At 44.6% G+C, this 19,178-nt stretch overlaps 1 protein-coding gene across 1 annotated transcript in view; it reads right to left on the minus strand.

Annotated features, from left to right (window-relative positions):
• FREM1 (FRAS1 related extracellular matrix 1) overlaps positions 1-19,178 on the minus strand; it is a 176,080-nt gene that overhangs the window by 9,693 nt on the left and 147,209 nt on the right. Inside the window, exons 33-35 of the mRNA XM_075279348.1 lie at positions 9,979-10,152; positions 7,850-7,978; positions 2,548-2,654 (exon numbers count right to left, since the gene is read on the minus strand). Coding sequence (XP_075135449.1) covers positions 2,548-2,654; positions 7,850-7,978; positions 9,979-10,152 — 410 coding nt within the window. The remainder of the gene's footprint in view (positions 1-2,547; positions 2,655-7,849; positions 7,979-9,978; positions 10,153-19,178) is intronic.

Genomic DNA, 19,178 nt, shown 5'->3' on the forward strand with positions numbered 1-19,178 from the left:
GTATCTAGCCGTGCCGAATGGTAGCTGCATTTTTTTCAGATATAATTTGTCAAGTGAAAAAGCAGAATTCCACTAAACAGATAGTCAATACAATATAAATATTTGTATTGCCCATCAGTGAACAGAAGTCCTTATACCTTTAACCCCTTCCCACCACGGGCATTTTTCAATTTTCGGTTTTCATTTTTGACCCCCACCTTTCCAAACCCCATAACATTTTTATTTTTCTGCTCTCAGAGCCATATGAGGTCTTAATGTTTGCGGGAAAAAATTTTCTTCACGGTGCTACCTTAAATTATTCTGTACATTGTACTGGGAAGCTGGAAAAAAAATCAGAATAGGATGCATTTGAAGAATAAATGCAATAAATTTGTGCGACTTTCTTACAGGCTTCATTTTTACGGCATTCATGTGCAGCCAAAATGACATGTTGTCTGTATTCTATGTTTGGGTACGATTTTGAGGATACCAAATTTATATGGTTTATTTACATTTTGATCCCTTAACAAAAATCCAAAACTGTGCCAATTTTTTTTTTTTTTCTAAAAGTTGCCATATTCTGGCACCTGTAACTTTTTTATACTTCCGTGTACGGGGATGTATATGACGTGTTTTCATGTGGTATACTTTTTAGTTATACCATTTTGGGGAATTGCTATTGGTTTAATCACTTTTTATTCAATTTTTTTATCACAGGCAAAACAGTGAAAAACCTGCAGTTTGGCATTTTTTACTTAAAATATTTTATACTAAAAATATTTTTATAGATTAGTAGACCAGGCATTTTCGGACACATGAATACCTAATGTGTATGTGTTTCACAGTATTTAACTACTTTTATATGTGTTCTAGGGAAAGGGGGGGGGATTTGAATTTTTAATATTTTTTTTTTATAATTTTTTTTTCATCCTTTGTTTTGCCTTGAACCCCAGGGGGGTCTGATTACTAATACAATGCATTACAATGCTAATGCATTGTAATGCATTGCAAAAATATGGCAGTTCTATTGCAGACTACATAGAGTAGCCTGCAATAGAATGTATTAAATGACAGGCTGAGGAGCCCTTACAAGTCTCCCGGCTGTCATAGCAACGGGAAGCCGTACCTGGAACTTGCTCTGGGTGCCAGCAATCCCCATAAAAATGGTGCCACCCACGCACTGCCAGCTTTGACCGAAGCACCACAGGGGTTAATGCCAGTTTGCATGTTTAAAGGGGTTGTCCCATCGCAAGGATCCTATCTATACTGCTTGTTAATGTGAATGTAAGACTTTTCCTAAATACATTGCTGCAGCAAAACTGCTTTGTTTGTCCACTATCTTACGTTATTCTTTTTTTTTTTTACACATCCCTTGACTTATCTGGTCATAAGTCAAGTGATGTATCTGCTGCTCTGAGGGGGGAGGGGCTAAGTGCAGGGGAGCGAGCCTGGAGGGGGAGGTAGTTCACCCTTTGGGGGGAAGGGGCCGCCAATACAGACCCGGCATCCGCTGTAATAGAGATGCGGATGCCGGAGACGGTTAGACGCCGGCACAGATGCCTGCAACATTGCTATGCTCCTGCCCTGCATGAACCTAGCAGCAGCAGGAGCGATATTGCTGGGGGGGGGGGGGGTGGAGTGGAATAACAGCATCGCTCCTGCCGCTGCTGGCTTCATGCAGGGCAGGAGCATAGCGATGTTGCAGGCATCTGTCTCGGCGTCTACACTCCCCTGCATCCGCCTCTCTATTACAGCAGATGCCGGGTCTGTATTCACATATGCAAAGCCAGCGGTGAGATGCCGCTGGCCCTGCATGCACGCTCATAGATAGTGAGACCAGTCTAGCCTTCACAATGCGAATACAGACCCGGCATCCGCTGTAATAGAGAGAGGCGGATGCCGGGTCTGTATTTGCATTGTGAAGGCTAGACTGGTCTCACTATCTATGAGCGTGCACGCAGGGCCAGCGGCATCTCGCCGCTGGCTTTGCATATGTAACCACGCCCACCAATGACGCAACAAAGCAGGAAGACAGAAGATTTTACAGCAACTAAGACTGGTGAGTATGCGACGTGGGAATACCCCTTTAAGCAACTGGCATCTGCCGTACTAGTACAGCGGATGTTGGGAAGGGGTTAATATTGAATCCTATATTTTTGTGCAAGCTCCTGCTGCAGTGTATTCATCATTGGACTGGATGAGGATGGAATCTTTGCAGTCCTTGCAGTTTAACCAAGTGAGTAAAAAATTTACTGCAGACCTGAAAGTTTATAGACACATTTGAAAAGCACCATGTACTAAAGTGAATGAAGTAGGACAATGACCAATTGAACTGCAAGCAGTAGATCCTGCTGTATAAATACATGGCAATGACTCTATATCAATCTTACCTCACACTTTACATGGAAGCCCATGGGTAAATTAAGCAATTAATAAAGTTACAAATCATCAATTGTATATGTAAAATATTAGGTAAAATATTCAAATACTGAATCTATAACATAAGTTATGGTCAAGAAATGGCAAGATATATTCATTTTATGTTAATTATGAAAATAGAGCTCTTACTGTTCTCGACATATCCGGGCTGCTGTGATCCATGTGGCCTTCTGCTCAGTGATGTCTTTGTAGCAGCTGTTGTCATATGGAGTCCAGCCAAATGGACATTTTGTTGCCTGAAACATATACAATTTATAATTAATAGAAAAATGGCTTCTTTCCAGGATATGGGCTCAATTACTTTAGCCTGAGCACAGCTGAATAACAGAGCTTAGGAGAAACCACAAAGTGGAAACTGCTTTAATGTGGCCATATTGTATTTAGCTGGGGATGCTACTCCAGGAAAATATGTTTAATTATTAGAAATCCTGCACTGCAAATGAAGAAAATTGAGATAGAAACAGAAATACAGCAAAAGCACAGAAAGTGCTAACACCATAGAACATTACTTAATAATTATTTAGTTTGTAATATAGTGTAGGAAATATATTCCTATTTCTACAATCTTCACTTTAACATCAGACATATGAGCTACAGGGATTGTATTTTTTTATTTGATTATTTTAGCCTCCTATTTATGACATACAATAAAGGGTCAAGTGAAAAAGCATTGCTAGAAGCACACCAATTATTGCCTGGTGTAAACAAGGCATCCATCACCCTACAAACCCTCAAATTACTGTATGCTATCTGGTCTCATTATTGTTGACAGCACATCCCCTGTTTACAATATCCAAACAGTATGGGGCTATTGAGTGTCATAGTGATCATTCACCCTTATGCAGTTTGCATCAGTCTGTGCAAAACACCCTTTAAATGACTGACAAAAAAGAGAAATAGGTGAGTGAGTGTTGCCTATCTAAATGGATGTATTAAAACTCAATTCTTTATTAATACCATTAAAAAGAATAGAATACAATTCAATTAAACACTGTATACAGCAGTGTCAAACTGTATGGTCAACAGCCAGAGATAACTGGGCTACAAAAAAGATTACTACCCAGATACTGGTGTGAAAAAACCTGGACCCAAAATCCAAAAAGAGGGATGGCGCTCAAGGGTAGCCACCTATCCCACAGCGAAGTGTCACACACTGTCTCCCCTAATATTGTAGGAAATAACTGTGATGGCCACTGACTATAATTGTCACCTGCCTCACTGTATCAAAGCTAACAGCAGAGTGCCTCCTAATAACAGGGCTGTAGGTGATGCATAGAGGATATTGAAGGCTGCCTAGTGGTCTAATTGAACGGCTACTATAAGCAGCAGCTCCCCTACCATTCTGACAATAACCCTAACCCAAGGAATTATATTCACACCTGACGCGTTTCAAAAAGCTGGCTAGTGAGGACAACTTCCTCAATAGAAGACAATGGTTGAGATGAGAGATTGATGATTGGCATCTCATCTTTATCAAATGCACAGCATTCCTTCATTTTCTTGTCCGAAGGAGTTAGTCTGATGTCTGGGGACCCGCTGATAAACCCAACACCCCCCACCCCCCGAGTTCCTTCCACCTTGACTTTGTTAGAGTTAAGTCCTCCATCTTTGTATTTTGGCAGCCATCTTGTACTCTTTCACATAAGTATGTATTTTCTGCTTAAGTCAAGGAGGCCCTTTGTTAGACTTTAAGGAATGTGATAATGAACATAGGTTGCTAATCCTTATCTCTCAAGGGCCTCATTTTGAGAAGATGCAGCTGACTTTGTATATCTCTTATCTCCTTTACATGATGTATGGACAAATAACCAACAAAAGTACTAATCTTATGGTATCTGGGCACTCTGTCATATTTTATGGTATATGAAGGTCACTTAGAGTGTACAGACACAGAATCTATATAGCTCATTGTTAATCAAGTTGGAACATGTCATCTTATCTCTCAAGCCATGATATATACATATAGACAGTCTGGGATGTTAGCTCACACATAAGTATTTTGAATCCTTCTTTGTTTCATGGGAAAGTCCATCCCAGTTTGGAAAGTTATAATGAGATGCAGATTATAATGAGCCTCAGCCAATAGTCATGTGCCAGGCTTATCTTATATCTCTATGACCAATCATGATTGTACTAATTAGAATAGCCAAGCCAGCTCTTTGTCTGTAATGTATTTAAACTACCTTTTTCTTATAATAAAATCAGAACTCACTTGATACACTATCAGCTGCGTGTGTGTGTGTGTGTGTGGCTTCTCCAGGCCCAATGGGTGGTAGCCCATCTAGGCCTGTTAATTATTTAATTTGGAACTCTGCAACATACTCTTATGAGGACCCTTTAATGTCCCCAACAACTTCTACCTCTCCTCTGACTCAAATTACTTTGAGGACCACCCCAATTGGGGAAAGTGCCCTTATCACGTCTGTGTCTTGGTCCTGTTGCCTGACTATCTGAACCTTCACACTGTGAAGAGGATGGTTCCGTATCGATATTTCCCCTACAGTTAGTTCCCTTTGAGAAATCAAAAATCCTGCCTTCTCTAAAATCCTCAATATCTCTTTTGTATTAAAAGAGTTTCCACTCTCTCATGAACACAATGGAGCGTTAAACCGTCTGTTACAGAGTACTTTCTCCACTCTCAAAGTCTGCACTAGTAGAAAATTTCTTAATAAATTCAATCTGATCTTTTAGATCCTCCTCACTAGTTTTAGCCAGCACAGACTTCTCCTCTTCCAACAAAACCTTCATTAAACAGAGAGATGATTCTATTGACTCCTTTTCCCACTTTTCTAGGAAGACTTGTGATCTAAGTCGTGGGGCTGCAGGGATATTGATTCTGAGTCCCCTGGGAACTATGTTGCTTTTGATATAGGCTTCTAATGATTGCACTTCCCAAAATGATGTAAGGTGGTCCTTGTACGTGCGAATAAGCCTCCGAAATGATGCTGAGATAGATAAATTAAGAGTATAAGCTGGTAAATCACCCTCTAAGAATGCTTCTGTAGTGTCTGTAAGCCATCTATCTGTATCATGGCTAGTCGTCAAGAAGCCTGCCATTCTATTTGAAACTCACTTCAAAGAAAATAAACATTATTTCCTTTAAGTGGGTATCGACTTATAATCCTGATCGTGTTCTTTCAGGCAGAAAATCTGACCATGTAAACCTGCTGTAACTCAAATTTTAAAAGTAAACAATCTGGTCTCCCAGAAACTTGTATAGATGGAAAATGTCCTTTAATTGGAAAAAGCAATACACCACGTATCGGTCCTCACGGGAACCTTTCTCAAGTGCAAATAAACACATCTACTCCAGTGTAATTTATGTAAGAAACCACCAATCCCCGCCCTTGTAACAAAGAGCCAATCATTAGTTTCCTATAATCACCAAGTTCTATATACAACATATTTTCATTAAAACTACATGAAACAAGGTATAAATATGAGCATACATAACACATATAATGTAGTGCATCAAACCATGGCTATATCCACCATATTATCTAGAAGAGAACGTATAATGTCCTGCTCAGGTGCTGCATGTTACTCTGACATGTAAAAAACTTTAATATGTCTGCGGGAATCACCTGGACTTGTGCGCACCTAACTAATGCCCCACCTATGTCTATGCCATAGATCCTGAGTGGGAAATCTCCACTATCCCTGATACATCTAACTTATGTCCTATTAGAACCACATGGAGAGATAGGGATCTGTCTTACAAGTTTTTACAAAAACAATTAGAACAATCAGAGATCTCATATATAATAATGCCAAAATTGATACAGTATAGCAAAAAAAAAAAATCATTAAAATTTTTTTATCTTTAGCTTCTATTCCTTTAAGGGAATCTTTTGGTATATATAGTGGAAATGAGGGGACAGAAGGGGCAGAAATGGGAGAGAAATGGTAGGCAAATAACTATACTCTCATATATATCAAAAAGTCACCCAACAACAGAGCTGTCTCCACACAGACCTATCCGTACACAATCTAAACCATCCCCTTAATAGAATTTTATGAAAAATCACATCATTATACAGGCAAATAAATTCTGTTGTAACTCCTATATACTGCCCTCTTATAACAGACAGAGAAGACTGTGTTCCAAAGATGATTTGTAGAGGGGATAACAAAAATTCATAAAAATAATTCAATAAAAAACATACATAAAAAATGGAACTTGTGCTTGCCATTAGTTTAGCATAGATTGTTATCTAGGCAATTATGTGGGTTCCTTCTACAATAATTGTTCTCTTTCACTTGTGTACATGACCTATGAATGCTATAGCTACCAAATTTACTGTTCATCTGATGGTCTGTGCTCCCAAGCCTACATTATGGAAAATATTTTTTTAAAAATATCTAAAATAAAATGAAAATCACTGAATAGCTGTGATATGTAAATGATACAGTTACTCTCACAGGAGTTGTTCTCATAATGGCAACACTGGTTCATATATTATTAATGTATACTGATGTCAAACTAAAGAGTCCTCTAGAAGAGAGAATGGAAAGCTCCTTTAGGCCAGGGCCCCACGGGACGTAAACGCCGCAAATTACCTGCAGCAGAGACGCTGCGGGGTAAATCGCGGCGTTGTACAGTGCAGACAAAGTGGATGGGATTCATGCCAATCCCATGCCCACTTTGCGGAAAAAAAACGCAGTGCGGACACTCTGCGATTTGCAAAACCGTTGCGGCTTTGCAAATCGCAGCATGTCAATTATATCTACGGAAACGATGGTGGCTTTCCTGTAGTTATAATGTTAAGAGAAAGTCTGCAGAGGAAAATTCTGCGAACTTTCTCTTAAAAGCGCTGCGGAAAGAATCGCAATGCATTCACGCAGCGGTTCTTCCTTCGGCGCGTTAGTGCTGCCCATGGGGCCTTGGCCTTAGTGGACCTGACATTAAATTGAATGATTGGCACGTTATTCTTCATTTCTCCTGTAGCCTCTACGTGTTTTTGCCATTTAATCGATTGGGATTAGGAAGGATGACATATTTTCCAAAGAGGTTGTGGGAAAACCTTTTTTATGCATAATAAGGCAAAACAGGGGAAAAATCATAGATAAAATTTCCAATCACTGATGACACAAACAGCTTTTTCTTCTGAAAAAAGCCCAAAGAACAATCTCAGGTGAGACATAGCATTAAGGAACAGGGGAGGTCCTGTTCCCCTATCAGAAGTACATGGTACCAAGGAACAGGAAAAAGACTACCATTCATTTTCTACATGATCCTTATTGCGTTTCCTTTTTTTATTCCTATATGAGCATCGATCAAATCCAAGCTTCAGTATGGTCATAAAAATCACTATATCACCATACAGTATCACCATAAAAAAGCTACAGATTCTGTAAGGAGTCCTATACAGTTTGTTGATATATAGCACCCTACAGTATGAAATGAAAAGCAATAACGTAAGGATAATACCTTGGCTGCAGCTACCCAGGCATTCCATGCTAAACCATCACACTGGAAAAGCTTGTGACTCTTTTGATCAAAATGTAAGAGTCCTTTTAAGCCGGGAGTACATTCTTTAGGAAACTGCATAGTGTTCTTCTAAAATAAACATATAATGACAAAAATATGTTAAAAACAGTAAAGTATTTATTGCACTAATACTCTTTTTTCACACTAGATTAGATTGTTTATGTAGAATTTTCAAGACATGATATAGTTGAGATTTTCAAAGCATTTAATAAGATTAAGCTCATTGCATAAGGCGTCTTTAAGGGGGGGAGTCCAGGTGTATTTTTTAGTCATACTATTTTGGGGAATATCTATTGCTTTTTATTGAAATTTTTAAGGTAAAACTGAAAACTGTGGTTTGACTCATTCTATTCTTTTCCCACTACAGTCCTCAATGTATTAGAAAAATACACTCACCGGCCACTTTATTAGGTACACCTGTCCAACTGCTCGTTAACACTTAATTTCTAAACAGCCAATCACATGGCGGCAACTCAGTGCATTTAGGCATGTAGACATGGTCAAGACAATCTCCTGCAGTTCAAACCGAGCATCAGTATGGGGAAGAAAGGTGATTTGAGTGCCTTTGAATGTGGCATGGTTGTTGGTACCAGAAGGGCTGGTCTGAGTATTTCAGAAACTGGTGATCTACTGGGATTTTCACGCACAACCATCTCTAGGGTTTACAGAGAATGGTCTGAAAAAGAAAAAACATCCAGTGAGCGGCAGTTCTGTGGGCGGAAATGCGTTGTTGATGCCAGAGGTCAGAGGAGAATGGCCAGACTGGTTCGAGCTGATAGAAAGGCAACAGTGACTCAAATAGCCACCCGTTACAACCAAGGTAGCCAGAAGAGCATCTCTGAACGCACAGTACGTCGAACTTTGAGGCAGATGGGCTACAGCAGCAGAAGACCACACCAGGTGCCACTCCTTTCAGCTAAGAACAGGAAACTGAGGCTACAATTTGCACAAGCTCATCGAAATTGGACAATTGAAGATTGGAAAAACGTTGCCTGGTCTGATGAGTCTCGATTTCTGCTGCGACATTCAGATGGTAGGGTCAGAATTTGGCGTCAACAACATGAAAGCATGGATCCATCCTGCCTTGTATCAACGGTTCAGGCTGGTGGTGGTGGTGTCATGGTGTGGGGAATATTTTCTTGGCACTCTTTGGGCCCCTTGGTACCAATTGAGCATCGTTGCAAAGCCTACCTGAGTATTGTTGCTGACCATGTCCATCCCTTTATGACCACAATGTACCCAACATCTGATGGCTACTTTCAACAGGATAATGCGCCATGTCATAAAGCTGGAATCATCTCAGACTGGTTTCTTGAACATGACAATGAATTCACTGTACTCCAATGGCCTCCACAGTCACCAGATCTCAATCCAATAGAGCATCTTTGGGATGTGGTGGAACGGGAGATTCGCATCATGGATGTGCAGCCGACAAATCTGCGGCAACTGTGTGATGCCATCATGTCAATATGGACCAAAATCTCTGAGGAATGCTTCCAGCACCTTGTTGAATCTATGCCATGAAGAATTGAGGCAGTTCTGAAGGCAAAAGGGGGTCCAACCCGTTACTAGCATGGTGTACCTAATAAAGTGGCCGGTGAGTGTATAATATAATAAAGTTTGTAGATAGGGTGTTTTTGGAAACAGGGCTACCTAATATGTTTGTATTTAATTTAATTTTTTTTAATTTTTATATGTAAAAATTTGCAGCATTTACAGCACATAGCGGCCTTTGATACAAATAAATCTCAGGCCAGTCAGGAGTCCTTCAATAGGCTGTCAGCTATCATGGCAATGGATCGCTGGCCCTGAATATCATTCTTTAATCTACATGCTGTATACTATTTCCTTTGAGTGGACTATTCCTATAAAAGACAATTTTTCTTTGCAAATTTGGGTGGTCAGCTTAAGCTTTCACTGTAGTTTACTATTTTTATAATCATCACCAGTCTTATTGGCATAATACACCTCATATACTCTGTCTTGTTATTTATATACACATGTGAAGCACAGAGAAAGTGGTTTACTATTTTATATTAATTTAAACTTAAATATTACATAATACTTACTTGGTTTGCTGCTGAAAGATCAGTGGTCACCAGAGCCCTGTCTGACTGTAGATGCTCTGTCTTTTGAGAGGAAGCGCCCATCCTTTGCTGACCATGATTCCTCACTGATAACATGGCTGCTTTGTTGAAGTTGAAAGCCTCGTCTTCCAGTCTGAGTGACACCATGCCATGGTACTGCATTTAGAATCATAGAAATGTAACATGTATCTAAACAGAACAATATTTTTTTGGTAGAAATTCTACTGTTCTAAATTATAGTTACTGGGCCAAATGACTGGTATCCAATATGTCTTCTATTTCTCCTTTTTGTTAAGGGGATATTGTCACTCCATAGGGAGAGAACCACCATTTAGGTGTGTGGAGTCTTATTAAGCCATGAGCGCTCCCCTGTGCAAAGGAACATGGGAAGAATATGCAAATCTGTCTTCCATGATGTAATTAGGATGCCAGTGCCTCAAGTATGCACACCAATAGAGGGCGCTGACTGAGAATGTGCAAGTCTATCTTCCATGATGTAATTAGGAAGACTGAGTCTCAGTCAAGCAAACCTATAGAGGGCGCTCCCCAGATTTGCATATTCTTCCCATGTTCCTTTGCAGTGGAGCGCTCACGGCTTAATAAGACTCCACACACCTAAATGGTGGTTCTCTCCCTATGGAGTGATGATATCCCCCCAACCCTGTCTAAGCCTCTCACCTCTGCCAGATCAGTCCTCTCTGCGCCAAGCTGATGAGATGCAAGTACATCGAAACAGCTGTCCTTGGCTGAGAGACTGTATCTGGTAAAATCACAACATCATTGCAAACAAAGGCCTCTGAGAAGGTCGGCATGATGTTAAAGGGAGCGCCCTCTATAGATTTGCTTGACTGAGACTCTGTCTTCCTAATTACAGTATGGAAGATAGACTTGCATATTCTCAGTCAGCGCCCTCTATTGGTGTGCATACTTGAGGCACTGGCATCCTAATTACATTATGGAAGATAGACTTGCACATTCTCAGTCAGCGCCCTCTATTGGTGTGCATACTTGAGGCACTGGCATCCTAATTACATCATGGATGTCAGATTTGCATATTCTTCCCATGTTCCTTTTTGTTAGTAATTGTGGCTGTTGTTGCGACTGCATCCTATTTTCTATTTGTACAAATAATACTAACAGTAACAGCTAACTACCCGATCAATGGTGCAGTGAGTCTATGCAAGTTGGCTGATGATTGTGGACAATCATGCTAAACCTCATTTTATTTCTCTTCCGACCACTGGTCAAAGATATCAACCATGACTCACCTACTTTTGGGAGACCAACGTCTGTTGTCAGACAAATCTTTGGGCATTTCAGACAACAAAAATTTTGTATATGGCCAGCTTTAGACAAAGGGAGTGGTAATAACAGGCGCACCACACCACAGGGATACTAACATGCCACAAGTTGTCACAAGAGACCTTCATAGATGTTGTGCAGTCCATTCCTCAACAGGACAAACAATATGTCTGAATGGTATTATGTTAATATGAGTCCTGTTCCAGTGGATAAAAGGTTCAACATATTTCATGATATAGACAAAAAGAGGAAGTACAAAGTAAAAATTAGAGATGAGCGAACAGTGTTCTATCGAACTCATGTTCGATCGGATATTAGGCTGTTCGGCATGTTCGAATCGAATCGAACACCGCGTGGTAAAGTGCGCCATTACTCGATTCCCCTCCCACCTTCCCTGGCGCCTTTTTTGCTCCAATAACAGCGCAGGGTAGGTGGGACAGGAACTACGACACCGGTGACGTTGAGAAAAGTAGGCAAAACCCATTGGCTGCCGAAAACATGTGACCTCTAATTTAAAAGAACAGCGCCGCCCAGCTTCGCGTCATTCTGAGCTTGCAATTCACCGGGGACAGAGGTTTCCGTCCAGCTAGCTAGGGCTTAGATTCTGGGTAGGCAGGGACAGGCTAGGATAGGAAGGAGAAGACAACCACAACAGCTCTTGTAAGAGCTAAATTCCAGGGAGAAGCTTGTCAGTGTAACGTGGCACTGACGGGCTCAATCGCCGCAACCCAGCTTTCCCAGGATCATGAATGGAATACACTGACAGTGTATTCCCGTATACCCGATATATACCCCCGATACCCGTTCCAACGGTGTGCCCCCCCACCTTCACCCCAGAAATACCCTGCAAGTCCCCTAGCAATAGAATTGGGGCTATATACACCCATAATTTTTGCTACTGGTATATAGTGCCATTGTCTGACTGGGAATTCAAAGAATATATTGGGGTTACGTGCACCCACAATTTTTACTACTGGTATACAGTGCCATTGTCTGACTGGGAATTCAAAGAATGAATTGGGGCTATATACACCCACAATTTTTGCTACTGGTATATAGTGCCATTGTCTGACTGGGAATTCAAAGAATATATTGGGGTTACGTGCACCCACAATTTTTACTACTGGTATACAGTGCCATTGTCTGACTGGGAATTCAAAGAATATATTGGGGTTATAAATACCCTCATTTCTTGCTACTGGTATATAGTGCCATTGTCTGACTGGTAATTCAAAGAATATATTGGGGTTATAAATACCCTCATTTCTTGCTACTGGTATATAGTGCCATTGTCTGACTGGGAATTCAAAGAATATATTGGGGTTACGTGCACCCACAATTTTTACTACTGGTATACAGTGCCATTGTCTGACTGGGAATTCAAAGAATATATTGGGGTTATAAATACCCTCATTTCTTGCTACTGCCATATAGTGCCATTGTCTGACTGGGAATTCAAAGAATATATTGGGGTTACGTGCACCCACAATTTTTACTACTGGTATACAGTGCCAGTTTCTGACTGGGAATTCAAAGAATATATTGGGGTTACAAATACCCTCATTTCTTGCTACTGCCATATAGTGCCAGTTTCTGACTGGTAATTCAAAGAATATATTGGGGTTACGTGCACCCACAATTTTTACTACTGGTATACAGTGCCATTGTCTGACTGGGAATTCAAAGAATATATTGGGGTTATAAATACCCTCATTTCTTGCTACTGCCATATAGTGCCAGTTTCTGACTGGTAATTCAAAGAATATATTGGGGTTATAAATACCCTCATTTCTTGCTACTGGTATATAGTGCCATTGTCTGACTGGGAATTCAAAGAATATATTGGGGTTACGTGCACCCACAATTTTTGCTACTGGTATATAGTGCCAATTTCTAACTGGGAATTCAAAATGCGCAAGGCTCCCGGAAAGGGACGTGGACGAGGCCGTGGGCGAGGTCGGGGGAATGGTTCTGGGGAGCAAGGTAGCAGTGAAGCCACAGGGCGTCCCGTGCCTACTCCTGTGGGGCAGCAAGCATTGCGCCACTCCACAGTGCCAGGGTTGCTTGCCACATTAACTAAACTGCAGGGTACAAACCTTAGTAGGCCCGAGAACCAGGAACAGGTCTTGCAATGGCTGTCAGAGAACGCTTACAGCACATTGTCCAGCAGCCAGTCAGACTCTGCCTCCTCTCCTCCTATTACCCAACAGTCTTGTCCTCCTTCCTCCCAAAATTCCCAAGCTTCATAGAACAATAACCCCAACTGTCCCTGCTCCCCAGAGCTGTTCTCCGCTCCTTTCATTGTCCCTCAACCTGCCTCTCCACGTCACGATTCCACGAACCTAACAGAGGAGCATCTGTGTCCAGATGCTCAAACACTAGAGTCTCCTCCATCTCCGTTCGATTTGGTGGTGGATGACCAGCAACCCACCCTCATCGACGATGATGTGACGCAGTTGCCGTCAGGGCATCCAGTTGACCGGCGCATTGTGCGGGAGGAGGAGATGAGACAGGAGTTGGAAGAGGAAGTGGTGGATGATGAGGACACTGACCCGACCTGGACAGGGGGGATGTCAAGCGGGGAAAGTAGTGTGGATGTTGAGGCAAGTGCAGCACCAAAAAGGGTAGCTAGAGGCAGAGGCAGAGGTCAGCAGCTTAGGCGAAGCCAGGCCACACCCGGAATCTCCCAAGATGTTCCAGTTCGTACCCAGCCCCGAAAAACTCCCACCTCGAGGGCACGTTTCTCGAAGGTGTGGAGTTTTTTCAAGGAATGCGCCGAGGACAGATATAGTGTTGTCTGCACAATTTGCCTCTCGAAATTGATTAGGGGCTCTGAGAAGAGCAACCTGTCCACCACTTCAATGCGCCGTCATTTGGAATCCAAGCACTGGAATCAGTGGCAGGCAGCAACGGCAGGACAAAGGCCGCCTGCCGTTCACGCCACTGCCACTGCCTCTGCCACTGCCTCTGCCTCTGCCACTGCCACTGCTGACTGTGCTGGCGATGCACTCCAGAGGACGAGCCAGGACACCACTTCATCTGCCTCCGCCACTTTGTTGACTTCTCCCTCATCCTCCCCTGTTCCTGTCTTATCTCCTTCTCCTGCACCATCAAAGGCACCATCAGGCGCTTCTTTACAACAACCCACCATCTCTCAGACATTGGAGCGGCGGCAGAAATACACTGCTAACCACCCACACGCGCAAGCCTTGAACGCCAACATCGCTAAACTGCTGGCCCAGGAGATGTTGGCGTTCCGGCTTGTTGAAACTCCCGCCTTCCTGGACCTGATGGCAACTGCGGCACCTCGCTATGCCGTCCCTAGCCGTCACTACTTCTCCCGGTGTGCCGTCCCCGCCTTGCACCAGCACGTGTCACTCAACATCAGGCGGGCCCTTAGTTCCGCGCTTTGCACAAAGGTCCACTTGACCACCGACGCGTGGACAAGTGCATGCGGACAGGGACGCTACATTTCACTGACGGCACACTGGGTGAATGTAGTTGAGGCTGGGACTGCTTCCCAAACTGGCCCGGTGTACCTCGTCTCCCCGCCTAACATTCCTGGCAGGGACACGAGAAGAACACCCCCCTCCTCCTCCTCCTCTACCGCCTCCTCCTCCGCCACCGCCTCCTCCTCCGCCACCGCCTCCTCCTCCGCTGTTAGATTGACCCCAGCTACGAGTTGGAAACGTTGCAGCACTGGCGTTGGTAGACGTCAACAGGCTGTGCTGAAGCTGATCAGCTTGGGGGACAGACAGCACACTGCCTCCGAGGTGAGGGATGCCCTCCTCGATGAGACGGCAATATGGTTTGAGCCGCTGCACCTGGGCCCAGGCATGGTCGTTTGTGATAACGGCCGGAACCTGGTAGCAGCTCTGGAGCTTGCCGGACTCCAACATGTTCCATGCCTGGCCCACGTCTTCAACCTAGTGGTGCAACGTTTCCTAAAGAGCTACCCCAATGTTCCAGAGCTACTGGTGAAAGTGCGGCGCATGTGCGCCCACTTTCGCAAGTCGACAGTAGCCGCTGCTAGCTTAAAATCTCTCCAGCAACGCCTGCATGTGCCACAACACCGGCTTTTGTGCGACGTCCCCACACGCTGGAACTCAACGTTTCAGATGTTGAATAGAGTGGTTGAGCAGCAGAGACCTTTGATGGAATACCAGCTACAAAACCCTACGGTGCCACAAAGTCAGCTGCCTCAGTTTCTCAACCATGAGTGGCCATGGATGAGAGACCTTTGTGACATCCTACGGGTGTTTGAGGAGTCCACAAGGAGGGTGAGCTCTGAGGATGCGATGGTGAGCCTTACAATCCCGCTCTTGTGTGTTCTGAGAGAATCCCTGATTGACATCAGGGATAACTCAGATCACACAGAGGAGTCAGGGATAGCATCCGATCCGTCACAGCTGGAGAGTAGGTCCACACATCTGTCCGCTTCATCGCGTTTAATGGAGGAGGAGGAGGAGGAGGAGGAGGAAGAAGAGTTGTCCGATGATGTGATGGTGATACAGGAGGCTTCCGGGCAACTTCGAATCGTCCCATTGTTGCAGCGCGGATGGGTAGACATGGAGGATGAGGAGGAAATGGAGATTGAACTTTCCGGTGGGGCCAGAGGAGTCATGCCAACTAACACTGTGGCAGACATGGCTGAGTTCATGTTGGGGTGCTTTACAACCGACAAGCGTATTGTCAAAATCATGGAGGACAACCAGTACTGGATCTTTGCTATCCTTGACCCCCGGTATAAAAACAACATCTCGTCTTTTATTCCGGTAGAGGGGAGGGCCAATCGCATCAATGCTTGCCACAGGCAATTGGTGCAGAATATGATGGAGATGTTTCCAGCATGTGACGTTGGCGGCAGGGAGGACAGTTCCTCCAGTAGGCGACCAAGTTCTCACCGGTCCACACAAACGAGGGGCACACTGTCTAAGGTCTGGGACACCTTGATGGCACCCCCTCGCCAAAGTGCCGCCACAGAGGGTCCTAGTGTCACCAGGCGTGAGAAGTATAGGCGCATGTTGCGGGAATACCTTTCCGACCACAGCCCTGTCCTCTCCGACCCCTCTGCGCCCTACACGTATTGGGTGTCGAAGTTGGACCTGTGGCTTGAACTTGCCCTATATGCCTTGGAGGTGCTGTCCTGTCCTGCCGCCAGCGTCCTATCTGAGAGGGTGTTCAGTGCAGCCGGTGGCATCATCACTGACAAGCGCACCCGTCTGTCAGCTGAGAGTGCCGACCGGCTCACTTTGATAAAAATGAACCACCACTGGATAGAGCCTTCATTTTTGTGCCCACCTGTGTAAAGCACCCCAACATGAAACTCCATGTCTGTACTCAACCTCTCCAATTCCTCCGCATCCTCATACTCATCCACCATAAGCGTTGCACAATTCTGCTAATACTAGGCTCCCTCCAACATGATTTCCCCCAACTCTGCTGGTTAGAGGCTCCCTCCACCCTGATTTCCACCAACTCTGCTGGTTAGAGGCTCCCTCCACCCTGCTTTCCCACAACTCTGCTGGTTAGAGGCTCCCTCCACCATGAATTTGCCAAAACTGGGCTGTTTAGAGGCTCCCTCCACCATGAATTGGTCCAAATTGGGGTTTTTAGAGGCTCCCTCCACCATGAATTTGCCCAAACTGGGCTGGTTAGAGGCTCCCTCCACCATGAATTGGTCCAAACTGGGTTGGTTAGAGGCTCCCTCCACCATGAATTGGTCCAAATTGGGGTTTTTAGAGGCTCCCTCCACCATGAATTGGTCCAAACTGGGCTGTTTAGAGGCTCCCTCCACCATGAATTGGTCCAAACTGGGGTTTTTAGAGGCTCCCTCCACCATGAATTGGTCCAAACTGGGGTTTTTAGAGGCTCCCTCCACCATGAATTGGTCCAAACTGGGGTTTTTAGAGGCTCCCTCCACCATGAATTGGTCCAAACTGGGGTTTTTAGAGGCTCCCTCCACCATGAATTTGCCCAAACTGGGCTGTTTAGAGGCTCCCTCCACCATGAATTGGTCCAAACTGGGTTTTTTAGAGGCTCCCTCCACCATGAATTGGTCCAAACTGGGGTTTTTAGAGGCTCCCTCCACCATGAATTGGTCCAAACTGGGGTTTTTAGAGGCTCCCTCCACCATGAATTTGCCCAAACTGGGCTGTTTAGAGGCTCCCTCCACCATGAATTGGTCCAAACTGGGGTTTTTAGAGGCTCCCTCCACCATGAATTGGTCCAAACTGGGGTTTTTAGAGGCTCCCTCCACCATGAATTGGTCCAAACTGGGGTTTTTAGAGGCTCCCTCCACCATGAATTGGTCCGAACTGGGCTGGTTAGAGGCTCCCTCCACCATGAATTTGCCCAAACTGGGCTGTTTAGAGGCTCCCTCCACCATGAATTGGTCCAAACTGGGCTGGTTAGAGGCTCCCTCCACCATGAATTGGTCCAAACTGGGTTTTTTAGAGGCTCCCTCCACCATGAATTGGTCCAAACTGGGGTTTTTAGAGGCTCCCTCCACCATGAATTGGTCCAAACTGGGGTTTTTAGAGGCTCCCTCCACCATGAATTGGTCCAAACTGGGGTTTTTAGAGGCTCCCTCCACCATGAATTTGCCCAAACTGGGCTGTTTAGAGGCTCCCTCCACCATGAATTGGTCCAAACTGGGTTTTTTAGAGGCTCCCTCCACCATGAATTGGTCCAAACTGGGGTTTTTAGAGGCTCCCTCCACCATGAATTGGTCCAAACTGGGGTTTTTAGAGGCTCCCTCCACCATGAATTGGTCCAAACTGGGGTTTTTAGAGGCTCCCTCCACCATGAATTTGCCCAAACTGGGCTGTTTAGAGGCTCCCTCCACCATGAATTGGTCCAAATTGGGGTTTTTAGAGGCTCCCTCCACCATGAATTTGCCCAAACTGGGCTGGTTAGAGGCTCCCTCCACCATGAATTGGTCCAAACTGGGCTGGTTAGAGGCTCCCTCCACCATGAATTGGTCCAAATTGGGGTTTTTAGAGGCTCCCTCCACCATGAATTGGTCCAAACTGGGCTGTTTAGAGGCTCCCTCCACCATGAATTGGTCCAAACTGGGGTTTTTAGAGGCTCCCTCCACCATGAATTGGTCCAAACTGGGCTGGTTAGAGGCTCCCTCCACCATGAATTGGTCCAAACTGGGTTTTTTAGAGGCTCCCTCCACCATGAATTGGTCCAAACTGGGGTTTTTAGAGGCTCCCTCCACCATGAATTGGTCCAAACTGGGGTTTTTAGAGGCTCCCTCCACCATTAATTGGTCCAAACTGGGCTGGTTAGAGGCTCCCTCCACCATTAATTGGTCCAAACTGGGGTTTTTAGAGGCTCCCTCCACCATGAATTGGTCCGAACTGGGCTGGTTAGAGGCTCCCTCCACCATGAATTTGCCCAAACTGGGCTGTTTAGAGGCTCCCTCCACCATGAATTGGTCCAAACTGGGCTGGTTAGAGGCTCCCTCCACCATGAATTGGTCCAAACTGGGTTTTTTAGAGGCTCCCTCCACCATGAATTGGTCCAAACTGGGGTTTTTAGAGGCTCCCTCCACCATGAATTGGTCCAAACTGGGGTTTTTAGAGGCTCCCTCCACCATGAATTGGTCCAAACTGGGGTTTTTAGAGGCTCCCTCCACCATGAATTTGCCCAAACTGGGCTGTTTAGAGGCTCCCTCCACCATGAATTGGTCCAAACTGGGTTTTTTAGAGGCTCCCTCCACCATGAATTGGTCCAAACTGGGGTTTTTAGAGGCTCCCTCCACCATGAATTGGTCCAAACTGGGGTTTTTAGAGGCTCCCTCCACCATGAATTGGTCCAAACTGGGGTTTTTAGAGGCTCCCTCCACCATGAATTGGTCCAAACTGGGGTTT

Source organism: Leptodactylus fuscus, chromosome 1 (genome assembly GCF_031893055.1).
Source record: "Leptodactylus fuscus isolate aLepFus1 chromosome 1, aLepFus1.hap2, whole genome shotgun sequence".
In the NCBI taxonomy this organism is placed as follows: Eukaryota; Metazoa; Chordata; class Amphibia; order Anura; family Leptodactylidae; genus Leptodactylus; species Leptodactylus fuscus.